The 13545-nt window shown below is 35.8% G+C and overlaps 1 protein-coding gene across 2 annotated transcripts in view; it reads left to right on the top strand.

Annotated features, from left to right (window-relative positions):
• SLAIN2 (SLAIN motif family member 2) overlaps window positions 1-7477 on the top strand; it is a 60728-nt gene extending 53251 nt beyond the window's left edge. For both annotated transcript variants that reach the window (XM_031435020.2, XM_010992856.3), the window contains 2 exons: window positions 5035-5353; window positions 6963-7477. In XM_031435020.2, the coding sequence (XP_031290880.1) occupies window positions 5035-5353; window positions 6963-7029 (386 nt within the window). In that variant the 3' untranslated portion in view covers window positions 7030-7477. The remainder of the gene's footprint in view (window positions 1-5034; window positions 5354-6962) is intronic.
• Window positions 7478-13545: the final 6068 nt, after the last annotated feature.

Here is a 13545-nt window from a genome sequence, read left to right as displayed (position 1 = left end):
ATGTGTGTGAGAGTGTTCTTAGTATTCCCTTATGATCCTTTTGATGTCTTCAGGGTCTGCAGTGATGTCCCTCCCACTTCGTTACTCATGTTGGTAATTTGAGGTAGTTTTTTCTCCTTTTTATTTTTGTCAGGCTCATCAGTGTTACTTGTCCTTTTGAAAGAACTATTTCATTGATTTTTCTGTTTTCAATTTCATTGATTTCTGCTCTTTGTTATTTTCTTCTGCTTGCTTTGGGTTTATTTCACTCTACTTTTTCTAGATTTTTTTGAAGTAGGAACTTAGATGATTGGTTTAAGACTTTTCTTCTCAGTTACGGCCCACAAATTTTGATACCTTCTATTTTAAGTTTTATTTAGTTCTATGTATTTTAAAATTTCTGTTAAGAAATATATTGTTGAGTTTCAGCTATCAAGTGATTTTTTTCATCTTTTTGTTGCCTTTTAGTTATTAACTTCTAGTTTGATTGTGTTATGATCAGAGAAATTTACTCTTTGTAATTTCAAATTTTTTTTAAACTGTTGAAGTTTGCTGTATGGACCAGGGTACAGTCTATCTCGGCTTATATTCTGTGGGCACTTGAATGTGTATTCTGCTCTTGTTGAGTGGACTGTTCTGTAAATGTCAGTTAGATCCTGTGGTTGGTGGTGATATTGAGTTCTTATATCCCCTTGCTGATTTTCTGTCTAGTTCTGTCAGTTGTTGAGAGGGGGCTGGTGAAGTGCCAACTGTAATTGTGGATTTGCCTCTTTCTCCTTTCAGTTCTGTAAGTTTTCCCTTCACATTATTATAATTTTTTTGTTTAGTACATACACATTTAGGATTGTTAGGTTTTCTCTGTAGTTTGACCCTGTTTTCATTATGTATTATCCTTCTTTGTCCCTGGTAAGTTTCTTTTTAATTATCTGATACTAATATAGCCATCATGCTTTCCTTTTGTATTGTTAGCACATGTTTTCCATCCCTTAACTTCAACCTCCCTATATTTTTCTATTTGAAGTGAGTTTCTTATAGACAGCTCAAAGTTAGGTTATGTTTTAAATGCATTTCTACCAAATCTCTGTCTTATGATTGGTGTAGGTACACCATTTACATTCATGTAATTATTGATATGCTTAGGTTTGCCATTTTATTTGTTGTTTTCTGTTTGTTTTTTGTTTTTCATTTCTCTATTTTCTTTTGCCTGCTGTCCTGTGGGTTACCTGCATATTCTTTAGAATTCCATTTTGATTTATGTATAGTGTTTTTGAGTACACATATTTGCATAGTTATTGTAGCGGTTGCTTTACATTATGTATATATAACATCATATGTGCTTATCACAGTCTGTTGGTGTTATCATTTTATCAGTTCAAGTCAAGTATGTAAACGTTACCTTTTTTCATGTTCCTTTACTTTGCTTCATTTATAATTGTTTTAAATGTTTCCTTTACATAATATGTTTCTAGCTACAATAGTATTAAAATTTTTTCTTCAACCTGCACATATAGCTTTGAAAACTCAGAAAGCCTATGTGTCTACCCGTATTTTTGCTTACTTGGTTCATGCTTCCTTTCTGATATTCCAAGGTTCCATCTTTTTATCATTTTCGTTTTGTTTATCATTTTCGTTTTGTTTGTTTAGCTGTTTTTTGTGGGGGTAGGTGTGCTGGGCACAAATTATCTTGGTTTTCTGTTGTCTGAAAATGTCTTGATTTTCCCTTAATTCTTGTAGGATATTTTCTCTAGGTATAAGATGCTGGGTTGACATCTCTTTCAACTCTTGAAAAATACTGTGCCACTCCTTCTGGCCTCTATTGGTTTTGATGAGAAATCGGCTCTTGTTGGAATTCATTTCCCCCTATAGGTTAGGTGTTTTCTCTCTCTGATATCAAGGTTTTCTCTTCTGTTTAGTTTTCAGAAGTTTGACTATGGTGTGTCCTGGCATGGATTGCTTTGGATTTATCTTGTTCGGTATTTTCTTAGTTCCTTGAATCTGTAGGTTTATGTCCTTTGCCAACTATGGGAAATGTTCATATATGGAAGATCATTATTTCTCACAATACTTTTTGTCCTCTCTTTCTCCTTTCCTCCCTGTACTCCAGTGACATGCAAATGTTAGGGCTTGTTAGGTCTTTTCAGGTCCCTGAAAGCTCTGTTCTTTTTATTTTTTTCCAGTTTATTTCCTTTCTATTGTTTAGATTGGATAATATCTTTTGTTCTATCAGTTCACTGATTTCTCCCCCCACTATCCTTTCCATTCTGCTATTGACCTCATTCACTGAGTTTTTTATTTTGGTTAGTGCAGTTTTCAGTTTTAAAATTTACATTTGATTCCCACTTCTGTGTATCTTCTGTTTATTTGCTGAGACTTTCTATTTCTGCTTCAAGTGTTTGGAATTACTCATTCAAGCAATTTTATGATAGCTACTTTAAAATCTTTGTTAGATAATTCTAGCGTCTCTGTCATCTTTTGTTGATATTTCTTGATTGTCTCTTTTATTTAGTTTAAAATCTTCCTGGTTCTTGGTATGATGATTGTTTCCCCCTCCCCCCCAGTCAGTCCTCCCGACCTCAGGCAAATATCTGATTTGGTTTAGTTACCATAAGTTGTATTTGCCTAATTTTTGAGAGTCATTCTTGTTGTATCAGCAATTTTCTCTTCTTTATTGCTGAGTGGTATTCTGTTGTGTGGATATACAGTTTGTTTACCCGTTCACCTGCTGATGGACATTGAGCAGTGTCTGATTGAATGGAGTGTTCTGTAAATGTCAGCTCAACTTGATTGGTGGTGGTGTTCATGTCTTCTGTACCCTTTCTGATTTTTCTGCCTATTTGTTTCATCTCTTACTGAGAAAGGAGTGTTGAAATACCTAATTAATTCTGTACTTTTTTTGTTCTTACTTTCAGTTATGTCAGTTTGTTCCATGTGTTTTGTGTATCTGTTTTGGAGTATACATAGTTAGGAGTCTTACGTCCTCTTGCTGAATCGACTCCTTTAACATTACGAACTCTATCTCTGGTGGTAATTTTTTTCTGATACTGTGAACACCAACTTTTTCATGATCAGTGTTCTATGGGGTATCTTTTTTATCCTTTTGCTTTTAACCTATGTCTTTGTATGTGAAATGTGTTTCTTTTAGATTGCATGCTGTTCTTGCTTTTTGTCCATACTGGGAGTATTTACCCTTTAATTAGAGTAATTATTATTTACATTTAATACAGTTATCAGTATGGTTGGTTTAAAGTCTCTCTCACAAATTGTTTTCACCCCCTGAAAAAGCTAGGGTACCAATAGAGCTCATCACATTTATTTTCCTTTTTTCAGGGATTATAGTCCTGTATTGCCGGTTGTCCAATATTTGAAAACTGTTCCATGTATTTTATCCAGTTTTATAGGTATTTATTACAGGAGGGTAAGCCCCTCCCCCATTTTTGTCAGCATGATTGGAAGCTCCTATGGTGGTTTTAAAATAAATATCTTGAGTTCCATTCCAGACTAGATTCTCTGGGGGTTATGCCTGGGCTTCCTTCCCCCACCCCACACCCCTTTTTCTTTTCTCTTTTTTTTAAAGTTCCTTGGGATTCTGGCACACAGTCAAGTTTGAGAATCATAGCACTAGGGTTTTGGGATCAAGCAGAGATAATTTGAACACATCGAGTATTGGGTCCTAGTGTATCTTACGTGTGGAGGTGCTGACATTTTGGACTTTGATCAGACAAAATACAGAGAAGATCAGCTAGCAAGGAAGGAGGCTATGTACAAAAAGCCTTATTGAAAGGAAGGTACAAAATACATTTTCGCTCTTTGGTAGTTTTGGAGCTAAGGTTTATCCCCTCTTCTTTCTCTTAGACACCAGATGAAAGATAGTTGCCAGGCTCATCCGTTCTTTGCTCTCCTGTCCGATACTGTGGTAGAGCCTTACTGTTACTTAATCTTCAGACAGATTAGTAGATATGAGGAGAATGAAGTTGTGTGCATAATAACCCGTTTCTATGGTTTTAGGACCAAATCCCTTGCTCAAGCTTTTGCTCTACTCGTATTCTCAGCAAACTAATGGAAGTTGAGAGAGAATAGGGTGACTCTGATCCATTTCTCCTTCGCCCCCTACCCTGCCCTCTCCTGCCTTCTCTGCCTGACTCCATTCACTCTGAACTCCACCCCAGAGTTCTTTGTTAAGTAAAGGATATTAAGGTAATATTTTTATTTACATTGTATGTAGCATTTGGGTATTTGAAGAAACTAAAGCTGATATCCTTCTAGAAGTGATTTATCCAAATAGAATAAACAGAAAACGATGAATGTATCCCTCAGGAGATCTGAACTTGTAATGCTAAGGGACCACCACAATAATAAAATTTATTTAAAGTCTTATTTTGGTTTAAAAATTAATGCGAACTGTACATTTAATTCTTTCATGTATCATTATTTGTTTTAATACAAGTGTTTTAACTAGCCACTTAGTAGAATTGACATTCCAAAAGAATGTACCATCTTTATCCTGTGACTTCATATACCTTTTGATAAACCCCTAGATTTGTAACTTCCCTACTTGGTGAAGCACAACAATAGAAACAGGTTTAGTTTCTAAATACTGAGTTACTCTATGGATAATACAGGACTTGGAGGTACACCCACCAGATACTTGACACATGTTTACATGAATGTTGCTTTGAGGAGAAAGTGTTTCAAATTCTAGTGAACCCTCTAGTAGTCAGCATTTTTTTTTTCCCTCACCTGAAGAATGTAGCTCAGGTTGGTTGCTACAGGAAACAATGCTATGGTGCCTTTTCTGGACTTGTTGATTTCTAGCTGACCTAGTTAAAACACTGTTGTCAAGGATAGTTGGAGTCCTCTGAGTGAGGAGTTGGTTATTTAAGACCTACCAATGATCATCTAATCCCAGATATTTTCTTTATTCCTTGCATTCCTATAGGGTGAGTTGTTGTGAATACAGATGTACTGGTGCCCAGTCATCAAGTGTAATAGAAAGCAGTGGTTTCACTTACATTTGGTTTCCACTGAAAACATTGATTTTTCTTTGCTATTCTACAGTACCTTCTCCAGGCAAATTCCGCTCCCCTGCAGCACCATCTCCTTTGGCTCTCCGGCAACCAGTAAAAGCATTTAGTAACCATGGCTCTGGTTCTCCTGGTAGCCAAGAAACAACACAACTTATGCAAACCACCTCCTCACCTGGGCCTCCCATGGTTCAGAACACAGTCCCAGCAAATCCTCCCAGCAATATCAACAGCACTACTTTAACCAGACCTGCAGGGACAACCATGATGAGAAGTGGCTTGCCCAGACCTAGTGCCCCTTCTGCGGGGGGTATACCAGTGCCTCGCAGCAAACTTGCACAGCCTGTTCGCAGGTAAGTGGTAAATGCTCTGTTTCAACATCCTGGAGCATAGGAAAGCGGGTAGACTGGAATTACTCTCATCTCTGCATTTGAAAGAGTCCTAGTGGGTTTCCACTAGAGTCTTAATATAGTTTGAATAAAACATTACTTTCTTGTTTTAAAAATATTCTCACTTGGGACATTAGGGTATTATGTCACTTTGGTTCAGATTAAATTTGCCCACATGCCTAAAAATAACATGATTAAGCATCGTGGCAAAACCCTGGAAAAAAATTGTTGGAACCACTCCATTTGGTTGTGATATTTGTTCATTTTGAATATATATATTTTAATTTTTTAATTTGGGGGGTAATTGGGTTTATTTATTTGTTTTTTAATGGAGGTGCTGGGATTGAACCCAGGACCTTGTGCATGCTAAGTACATGCTCTACCACTGAGTTAAACCCTCCCCCTCTTCATTTTTAATATAATAATATTCAATATATTAAATATATTGAGTAATATATAAATATATTAAAATATTTTTATATATAATAGTTATATATGATATAAATGTATCAAACAAGTATATTACTATTATAAATATATTTAATAATATATAATAAATATATTAAATAATAAATATGTTAAAAGCATATTAGAACCTAGAGTGAGATTTAAATAAAACTTCTAGCTACCAAGCCTGAGTATATAATCCAAGAGGGTAGTTTTCAAGCTTTGCTACAATTCAGTATCTTCTGTGGAATTTACGTAAATATAGAGGCCTAACTTTTATCCACAAAAAATAGATCTGGTAGGAAACCCAAAATCTGTGGGTATGCTTTTTTATTTGTTTGTTTAATCTTCAGGTAATTCTGGGCCTAACCATGTTGGGAACCATGTATCTATAATCTTCTGCCTTCTAGGAATGTGATTACCACCATCAGTAAACTTAGGTGTCAAATCTAACTAAACTTGTAGTATTTATTTGCATGGGGGGAGAAAAAGCTTTTGTGCCATAAGCATTAAAACTGAATTACCCATACTTCTTTTTTTCTAAGATGAACATACTGCATTGTAACATTAGTAGTAGAACACGACAGCTTTCTGCTGTGCACTGTGCTAGATAACATGCACCTCATTTTCACAATAGCACCAGATGTGTGGGTGCCATTACAGTTCCCATGTTTAGAGGAGGATGTTAAAATTTAATGAGGTTAAGTAATTCACCATGTACTTCAACTGTGTTCCAAGTGTGCCTTACTTCAGAATTGTTTTAAGCACTGTCCCATGCTGCCTCTCTAGTGATGGTGACACTCCACCTCTAATATCACATTCCTCAACTACCCCTCAAATAAATAAGTAAGTAATAAGTTTGGTGATCTAGCTCATTTTCCTCTTACTCTGGTAGCTATGTTCATAAAAAGAGGTGAATGAAGTCACCTGATGTCCAGTAAAACTTGAAAGTTGTGGAAATGCTGAGTGTGGGGTCATTGTGCTAAAAGTGTTTGAGAGCTCTGATCCTAGTAGTCCCCTGGAACATTGGATCGTGGTGCCCTGCAAAGAAATTAATATATGGAAGATAGCATGGTAATGTTCCATAATGCCTTGCAAATCACTTTATAAAATTGCTTTATTTCAGATCCTTGCCAGCTCCTAAAACCTATGGTAGCATGAAAGATGACAGTTGGAAAGATGGCTGTTATTGACCAGCAAAGACAAGAATGCAGAGGTCCACAGCTTCATGGATACCCCTTCACCAGGCTAAAAGACAACTTTTATATGCAAACTGTTCAGCTAAGACTCTCGGGATTTATAAAATCCCAGCTCTCTCTGTCTTAATTAGCACAAACTGACAGAGATGATCAAGCAGCACTTTAATGACATTTAACATCAGATGTGTTTGGTAATCATACAATCACTCCATGGAATCACTTTTAGTTTTGCTTAATAGAAACTAAGTTGATTTTTAAATATTTGACAGAGGCCAATATCTGGGCAAAAAACTAATGGATGCCAAAGAGAAATGCCCATTTGTAAATGAGAGAGTACCTTTGTGCACAAGAAAATGGTGAATTCAGGCTATCCAAAACTTCACATCCAACCTAATTTACTGTATAAATAGTATCAATAAATATTTGTGTTAATGAGAACTAATATTCTGACTAATTATCTAAAGTGTTTCACTAGTGTTTCACTAGTCCTCCAAGAAACTAGATTGAGATGGAAGAGGGCAGGGTGGGGAGAAACCTGGGCTAGAGATTTAAAACATGCCTACATTTGGGAGGATTCTATAAATTATTTTTGCAGATTCATTAGAAAAATTATCATTTTGTTTAATCTTAAGTTTTGGATGTAGCTCCCATATCACCACTGCCAGATAGTATGACCGCGTGCATCCATCATGTTGCATTGACACATCAGACTTCTTTGTTTGTTTTGATTGCCAAAAGGGCTTAATATCAGTTGTACAATCTTTCTAAACTTTATAGCTCCTGGCTCAGGAAAGATAGCCTTTGCTGTTGAAGCCAACTTCTTCACATGCTGTTATCTGTTACAGAACTAAGAGATCTTGTTTTTATTAGCAGGTTTCCATGGTGGGAAAGAGCAGGTAGTATGTGTCTTTATTCTTGATACAAATAACACCACCTCAGTGCTTACTACAACCTGGAACAAAACCATGCAACAAGAAGCGGGTGGAATAAAATCTATGCACTTAATTTACAAAATCTCTGGTAATGACAGTTGTATTGTTACTGTTAACTGACACAACAGTCTGCCATGTGGTGGGAAATTATAGCCTGCTGAATCCTACTTAAGCTGATCCACTTTAGACTGAGTAACTGTGCGAAACATCCTTTGAAGATACTGTCCCTGCTGACATAGATTTTGTCTAACATCAATTTTTGCATTTTTGGTAACAAATGAAACCGCCTGCATACGAATCTAACTTGTTAAATACTTGCTCTGTGATGGCCCTTATGTATATCCTGGAAATCACTTATTTTGGTTTTATTCAACTATTAGCAGACTAAAACTTCCTTCTGCAGCAGGCTTCTTGTTTTTCATGGTAAGGTCTGTTTTTAAATATTTAATTTGAACAGCTCTAAAATATTGGCACTTGGGTCACTAAAGGATTTTAAGATTTGAATGTAAGTTCATTTCCTGTTGGTCAAAGACATATCTGTAAGTTGGCAAAAGAAATTGAGAAATGGGAAGCTTAATATTCAGGATAGCATTGAGGTTGATAGCTTGAGAGAATGACAAAACTTTTAAAACCAAGACCCCTGTTTTGCTGTGACTGGACACCATGGTAGTCTTATTAGCTTGACCAGTAGGGAGTCATTCATTTAGCACAAAGCAGCAGGAGAGTTAAACTGCCAGTGCTAATGTATTTTGGTGTATACTACAAGGAAGAAATTTTATCCTTGAATTTGAGGGTGATGGGGATGGATCAGGAAAGGATGGCGCCAGAATTCCACATGATGATGAACTAAAAGATGTTGCTTTTCAGAAGAAGGTAAAGCATCTGTTTTGGGTAGGGGGGTATCTCATGTAAAAATCTAAGTGAGTCGAAGAACTAGCCACTGTCTCTTTTTAAAACCATGTATACGCAACAGAAAATAGGTCTGTTTTCAGTGCAACATTGCAAAAAAAAAAAATGCTGCAATCTAAGAAAATAAAAAGGAATTTTAACTCTATTACGGAAGACCCATTACATTTTTAAGTTAGATTATCAGTTTTGAAAGGAATATTCAGGTTATTTCACTTTGTTTTTAAATGGCTGCATCAGAAAAAAAAAGTCTATTTTTTTTTATTAAAATATTTCATCACTTGTTAAAATGTGTTTGGACCTGAGTTGGGTAAAGTGTTATTTTCCCTGCTGTTGTACTACCACAGACTATTGGCTTTTGGTTTCCTAAAGAGAAAAATTGCCTTTTTACTAGAAAGCCTTTGTGTATTGCCAATTTTTCTGTTTGGGAAAATCTAAGGATTCACTGTGGTTAGTCTTGCAGATGAAACATGGATTTGATAAACTAGTGCCTATGATTTTAACTTATGTTTGATATATAGTAGTAAGGGTTTTATGAATGTTGATTATTTTTTTGTGCCAACAGCCCAAAATTGTCACTTATATGTAAGCAGAAAGCTATGAGCTCTGCTTCCAAAGTTATTTAATTTTTTCAGTGTTTGAATGTTATTTTTTGTAAGTGTGTTAATAAAAGTGTAAAGAATTGGAAAAAATATAAATATTCTTAACTCAAGCATTTGCTGGATCATTTTTCTACAAAACTTGTTTGTATAATATAAAACACTCTCTGAAGGGTTGGCTTTTTTTTTTTTTTTTTCCTTTTCTTTTTTTTTTTTTTTGGTTTTCATACCCTGGAAATCACATTTTGTAATAGTGGGGACCATTCATAATTGTCAGATACTTTTTAAAATTATTATCTCAATACATCAGTTTTATAAAAAAAAGTTTTTCTGAAAGGAAATTAGATACATGTGTCCCCAGATGTTTGTATAACTATAGAATGATCTTGACTGTGTATATTTAACTTTTATTGAATGTACAGGCGTCCATTTTTGACATTACGCATGGTCCTTTTAGATCACATGAAGTTTGATTTGCAAACATTTCTATAGCCGAACTTGTATGTGTGGTTGCCTCCTTAATAAACAACCTGACCATAATGTTTATTATTAAATTTATATTTGTTTTTTTCAAGTGTTTTTATTAATTTCTGGGTATGATAAGATCTGCCCCCCTTCCTGCCAGTTGACTGTAATTGATTATAATAAATTCCCAGTTAATTTTTTTTTTAACACAAAGCCAAATCATATTGCCCTTTCAGACTTGATCTCCGTGAGGTTGGAATATATCATGTTGTACTCTCTCTGTCCTGATTATTTGGGATAAATTTATAGTTTACTCGAAATTGGTATGTTCTTGGAACTTTTTAACCTGTTGTGAATTAATACCTAGTTAGAAAAAGCTAGCATATGTGAAAGAAGCAAAAGCCTGTTCATAACTCTCATTATATGAATATCCAGGAGGAAAAATTAATACATTTTCAAACCAAATATTAATATTTATTTAGTTGATTGTGTGCATCTTTGACTTATGGATAAATCAAAAATCAAGAATTGCACACTGTTTACTTCCCCACATCCCTTTTGAAAGTGTTTTTGACTATCCTCCATGTTACAGTTAGTCTCACTAACGAGTTACAGAGAAATGACCCTTTCATGCTTGAACTTTCTCCCAAGCCAACATAAAACCTTTTAAGAACCGTTTAAAATTAAATGTCATTATACTTGTAAATTAATGAATGAAAAGTTTGCTTAAACTTGTCATATACCCATTGGAACAGGAAAACCTGTACGGTGGTTCTTGTGAATTATTTGCTATATCAAAGTTGAGCTTTGAATTACTAAAGCAGAATAAATGATAGCGAAGCTAACTTGGAGAGGGGTAGTGAACAGTGTCTTCACATGAGCATGAAGCCAGGGTTGCAACCACTAGCATACTTTGAATGGCCCAAATACAAGTCTGAGTAGACTAAAGGACCCTCTGGTTACTAGTATGAAAATGGAACAGATTTCCCTCATGGAGTTTACTTAAATACAACTCTGTTAAAACTGTTAACTGCATGCCAATTTCAAACCAGTTCTTTACACTGGGTAACCATAATGCCTTCTCTTTAAAAAGAGGAGGGGGAAAAGCTTGATTTCTTTTGATTTTGAAAATAATAGACTCATTACTTTTTTAAAAACTGAAAACAAGAAATATAAAAGGGAAAGTGATCCCACATTTCACCTTGGGATCTCACAATCCCACCTTGTGGAAATATTTAAATGCTGACCTAAACATGGTTGTGAAATACAGGTATTTCCTGCATTTTGGAGGTTCACTGTATGCCACTTCACTTTTACGAAAGATCTATTAATACCTGTTTTTACTAACCAGAAGAAATCTGAGGAGGATTTTCGCTTTCATGAAAAAAGGCAAAGGCAGAAATTAGCGTTCAGCGTTCGCTTTGCACAGAGCCGTTATAGAGGCAGTGCACACCTCCCTGTCAAGTCCGTCACTGGGAACTACTCAGCATCTTAGCATCTAGCCACCATAGCTTAGAACTATGTGAGCATCTGTGTTTTATCTTGATTTTTTTTTTCTCTTTTGCATCCAGCAAGGCATGTCCTCAGATAATTGCTGCTTCACTTTATGCTATTTCAGCTTAGGAAGAGTTTCATAGGAATGCTCCTGCTTTCAGTAGTGAGGGAAGCCTGAATTACGTGGAAGGGTAAAAAGTCTTCTGTTTAAGATGAGAAAATACTTTTTCACTTATAATGCTGAGATGAGTTTGCTTTTGAACAGAGATGTACACTAACTGCTTATTGAAAGCTTGGCACATTTCTCAATTCCTGATTGTAGATACTCCTTGATTTAAAACAGTACATTGTATCTTTATAACATCAGTTAGTTTTTATTATGAAAAATCACATTTATTATAGAAAACTAGAGAAATAGAGTAAATTATAAAGAAGTAAAAGCACTTAATTCCATAGGTAATCAGCCACTTAAATTTGAGGATATTGTCTTTTTTCCCCCCCTAATGAAATTGGGATCATATTCATGATTGATAGTGTAACTTTTTCTTAACTCTAAGGTCACTGAAGACTACCATCATTTAGATGAAGTCTGCTGGAAGAAATAAAAAACTCCAGAAAGAGTATACAGATATCTAAAACTTTATCAAACCTATATTCTCACTGTTCTTTATATATTATCTTTTACTGACACCAGCACTCCCCCAAGTCTACCAAGCCATGAATGGACAGTATTGGTTGAATAGTTTCAAAACAAAGTACCTCTGAAGAAATAGGCACAACCAATTAAAGAATCAAGATAGTCTAGATTGAGTTCTGAGACCAGAGAATCCCCTGACAGGCTGCTAAAACAAATTTCTGCACTCTACCCCAAGCATGTCTGTTTAAAAATAGAACTCTGGTCCCAAGAATGGAAATTCTGGGAATAGGGGTCCCAGCACAGGTTAGGTGCCTGTAACTAGGCTAACTGACTGTGGCAGGTGATTGGGGTTAAGTAAAACCATGTACATGCTTTGAAAATCATGGATAGAGTGAGGGAAGACCATTTTCCCTGAAAGTGGTGTTACACCCAGTAAGTGGACCTAGTCTTGGGCAAACAAAACAGGTACGTGCCCCAAAAGTCTCAGTGCATATTGTATAAAATGCTTGCTTCATGTCAGTAGCCATGTTTTCCTGGAGAAAACATTTGTACTGAGAGGGAAGATTCTGATAGTTTTGGAGCCCTAGGCTCAATTATTCATACAGCCCAGTATCATTCCTGTCCTTGAATTCCACAAAGCAACTGTATCCTTATAAGTTTCCTTTAATAATAGGTCAGTAAGGTCTGACAGAAGCTCAGACTGTCGTGTGCCTGCAGAAGGAAGGGTTAATTTTTCAAGTGTTTTTTTAGATTGATACATAAAATATGTAAAGTGTACAAAACGTTCAGCTGAGTGAATTATAGTGAGGACATGTGTAACCACCATGCAGGCAAGAATTACCGTTCAGAGCACAGCAAAGAGCTTTCCTGATGCCACCTGCCAACCACACGCCCTTCCTCCTCTTCAAAGATAACAGCTATCCTGACCGGCCTTCCAATATTATAATTTAGTTTTGCTTAAACTAAACATTAAACCAGACACTTTGTAATTTTTTCCTCCCTATCTTATTTTGATTAAAGCCTCGAAGTGGTGTTTCTCTCAGACTCAGGCACTAAACAAACAATAAAGATAATATGAGATACACCCATGTTGCTGATGTCACTGTAGTTTGTTCACTCTTGTTGCCATATTATATGCCACTGTATAAATATATCAGTTTGTCCATTCTCATGTAATGTTGAAGGACAGTTGGGTTGTTTCCAGTTTAGGTCTCTTAAAAATAATGCAGATTTCGACTTGAGGGATAATCAAGATGGCTTAATCCCTCAAAAGCCTTTCTCTCCCACTTAGAACTAAAAATTTTGGACAAGATGCAAAAGGCAACTACCTGAGGACACTGAAAAATAAACAAAAGCAGGTGGGTTGGGAGGAGAGTTAAACGGAGAAGAGACCCATACAGGGGTGAATTTTCCATTTTCCCCCTCTTTCATCCCTTGGCCCTGAGCTCAGAGAGGGCACCCAGCAGAGCTGTCATAG

Source organism: Camelus dromedarius, chromosome 1 (assembly GCF_036321535.1).
Source record: "Camelus dromedarius isolate mCamDro1 chromosome 1, mCamDro1.pat, whole genome shotgun sequence".
NCBI lineage: Eukaryota > Metazoa > Chordata > Mammalia > Artiodactyla > Camelidae > Camelus > Camelus dromedarius.
This window is presented reverse-complemented; position numbering and strand designations above follow the sequence as displayed.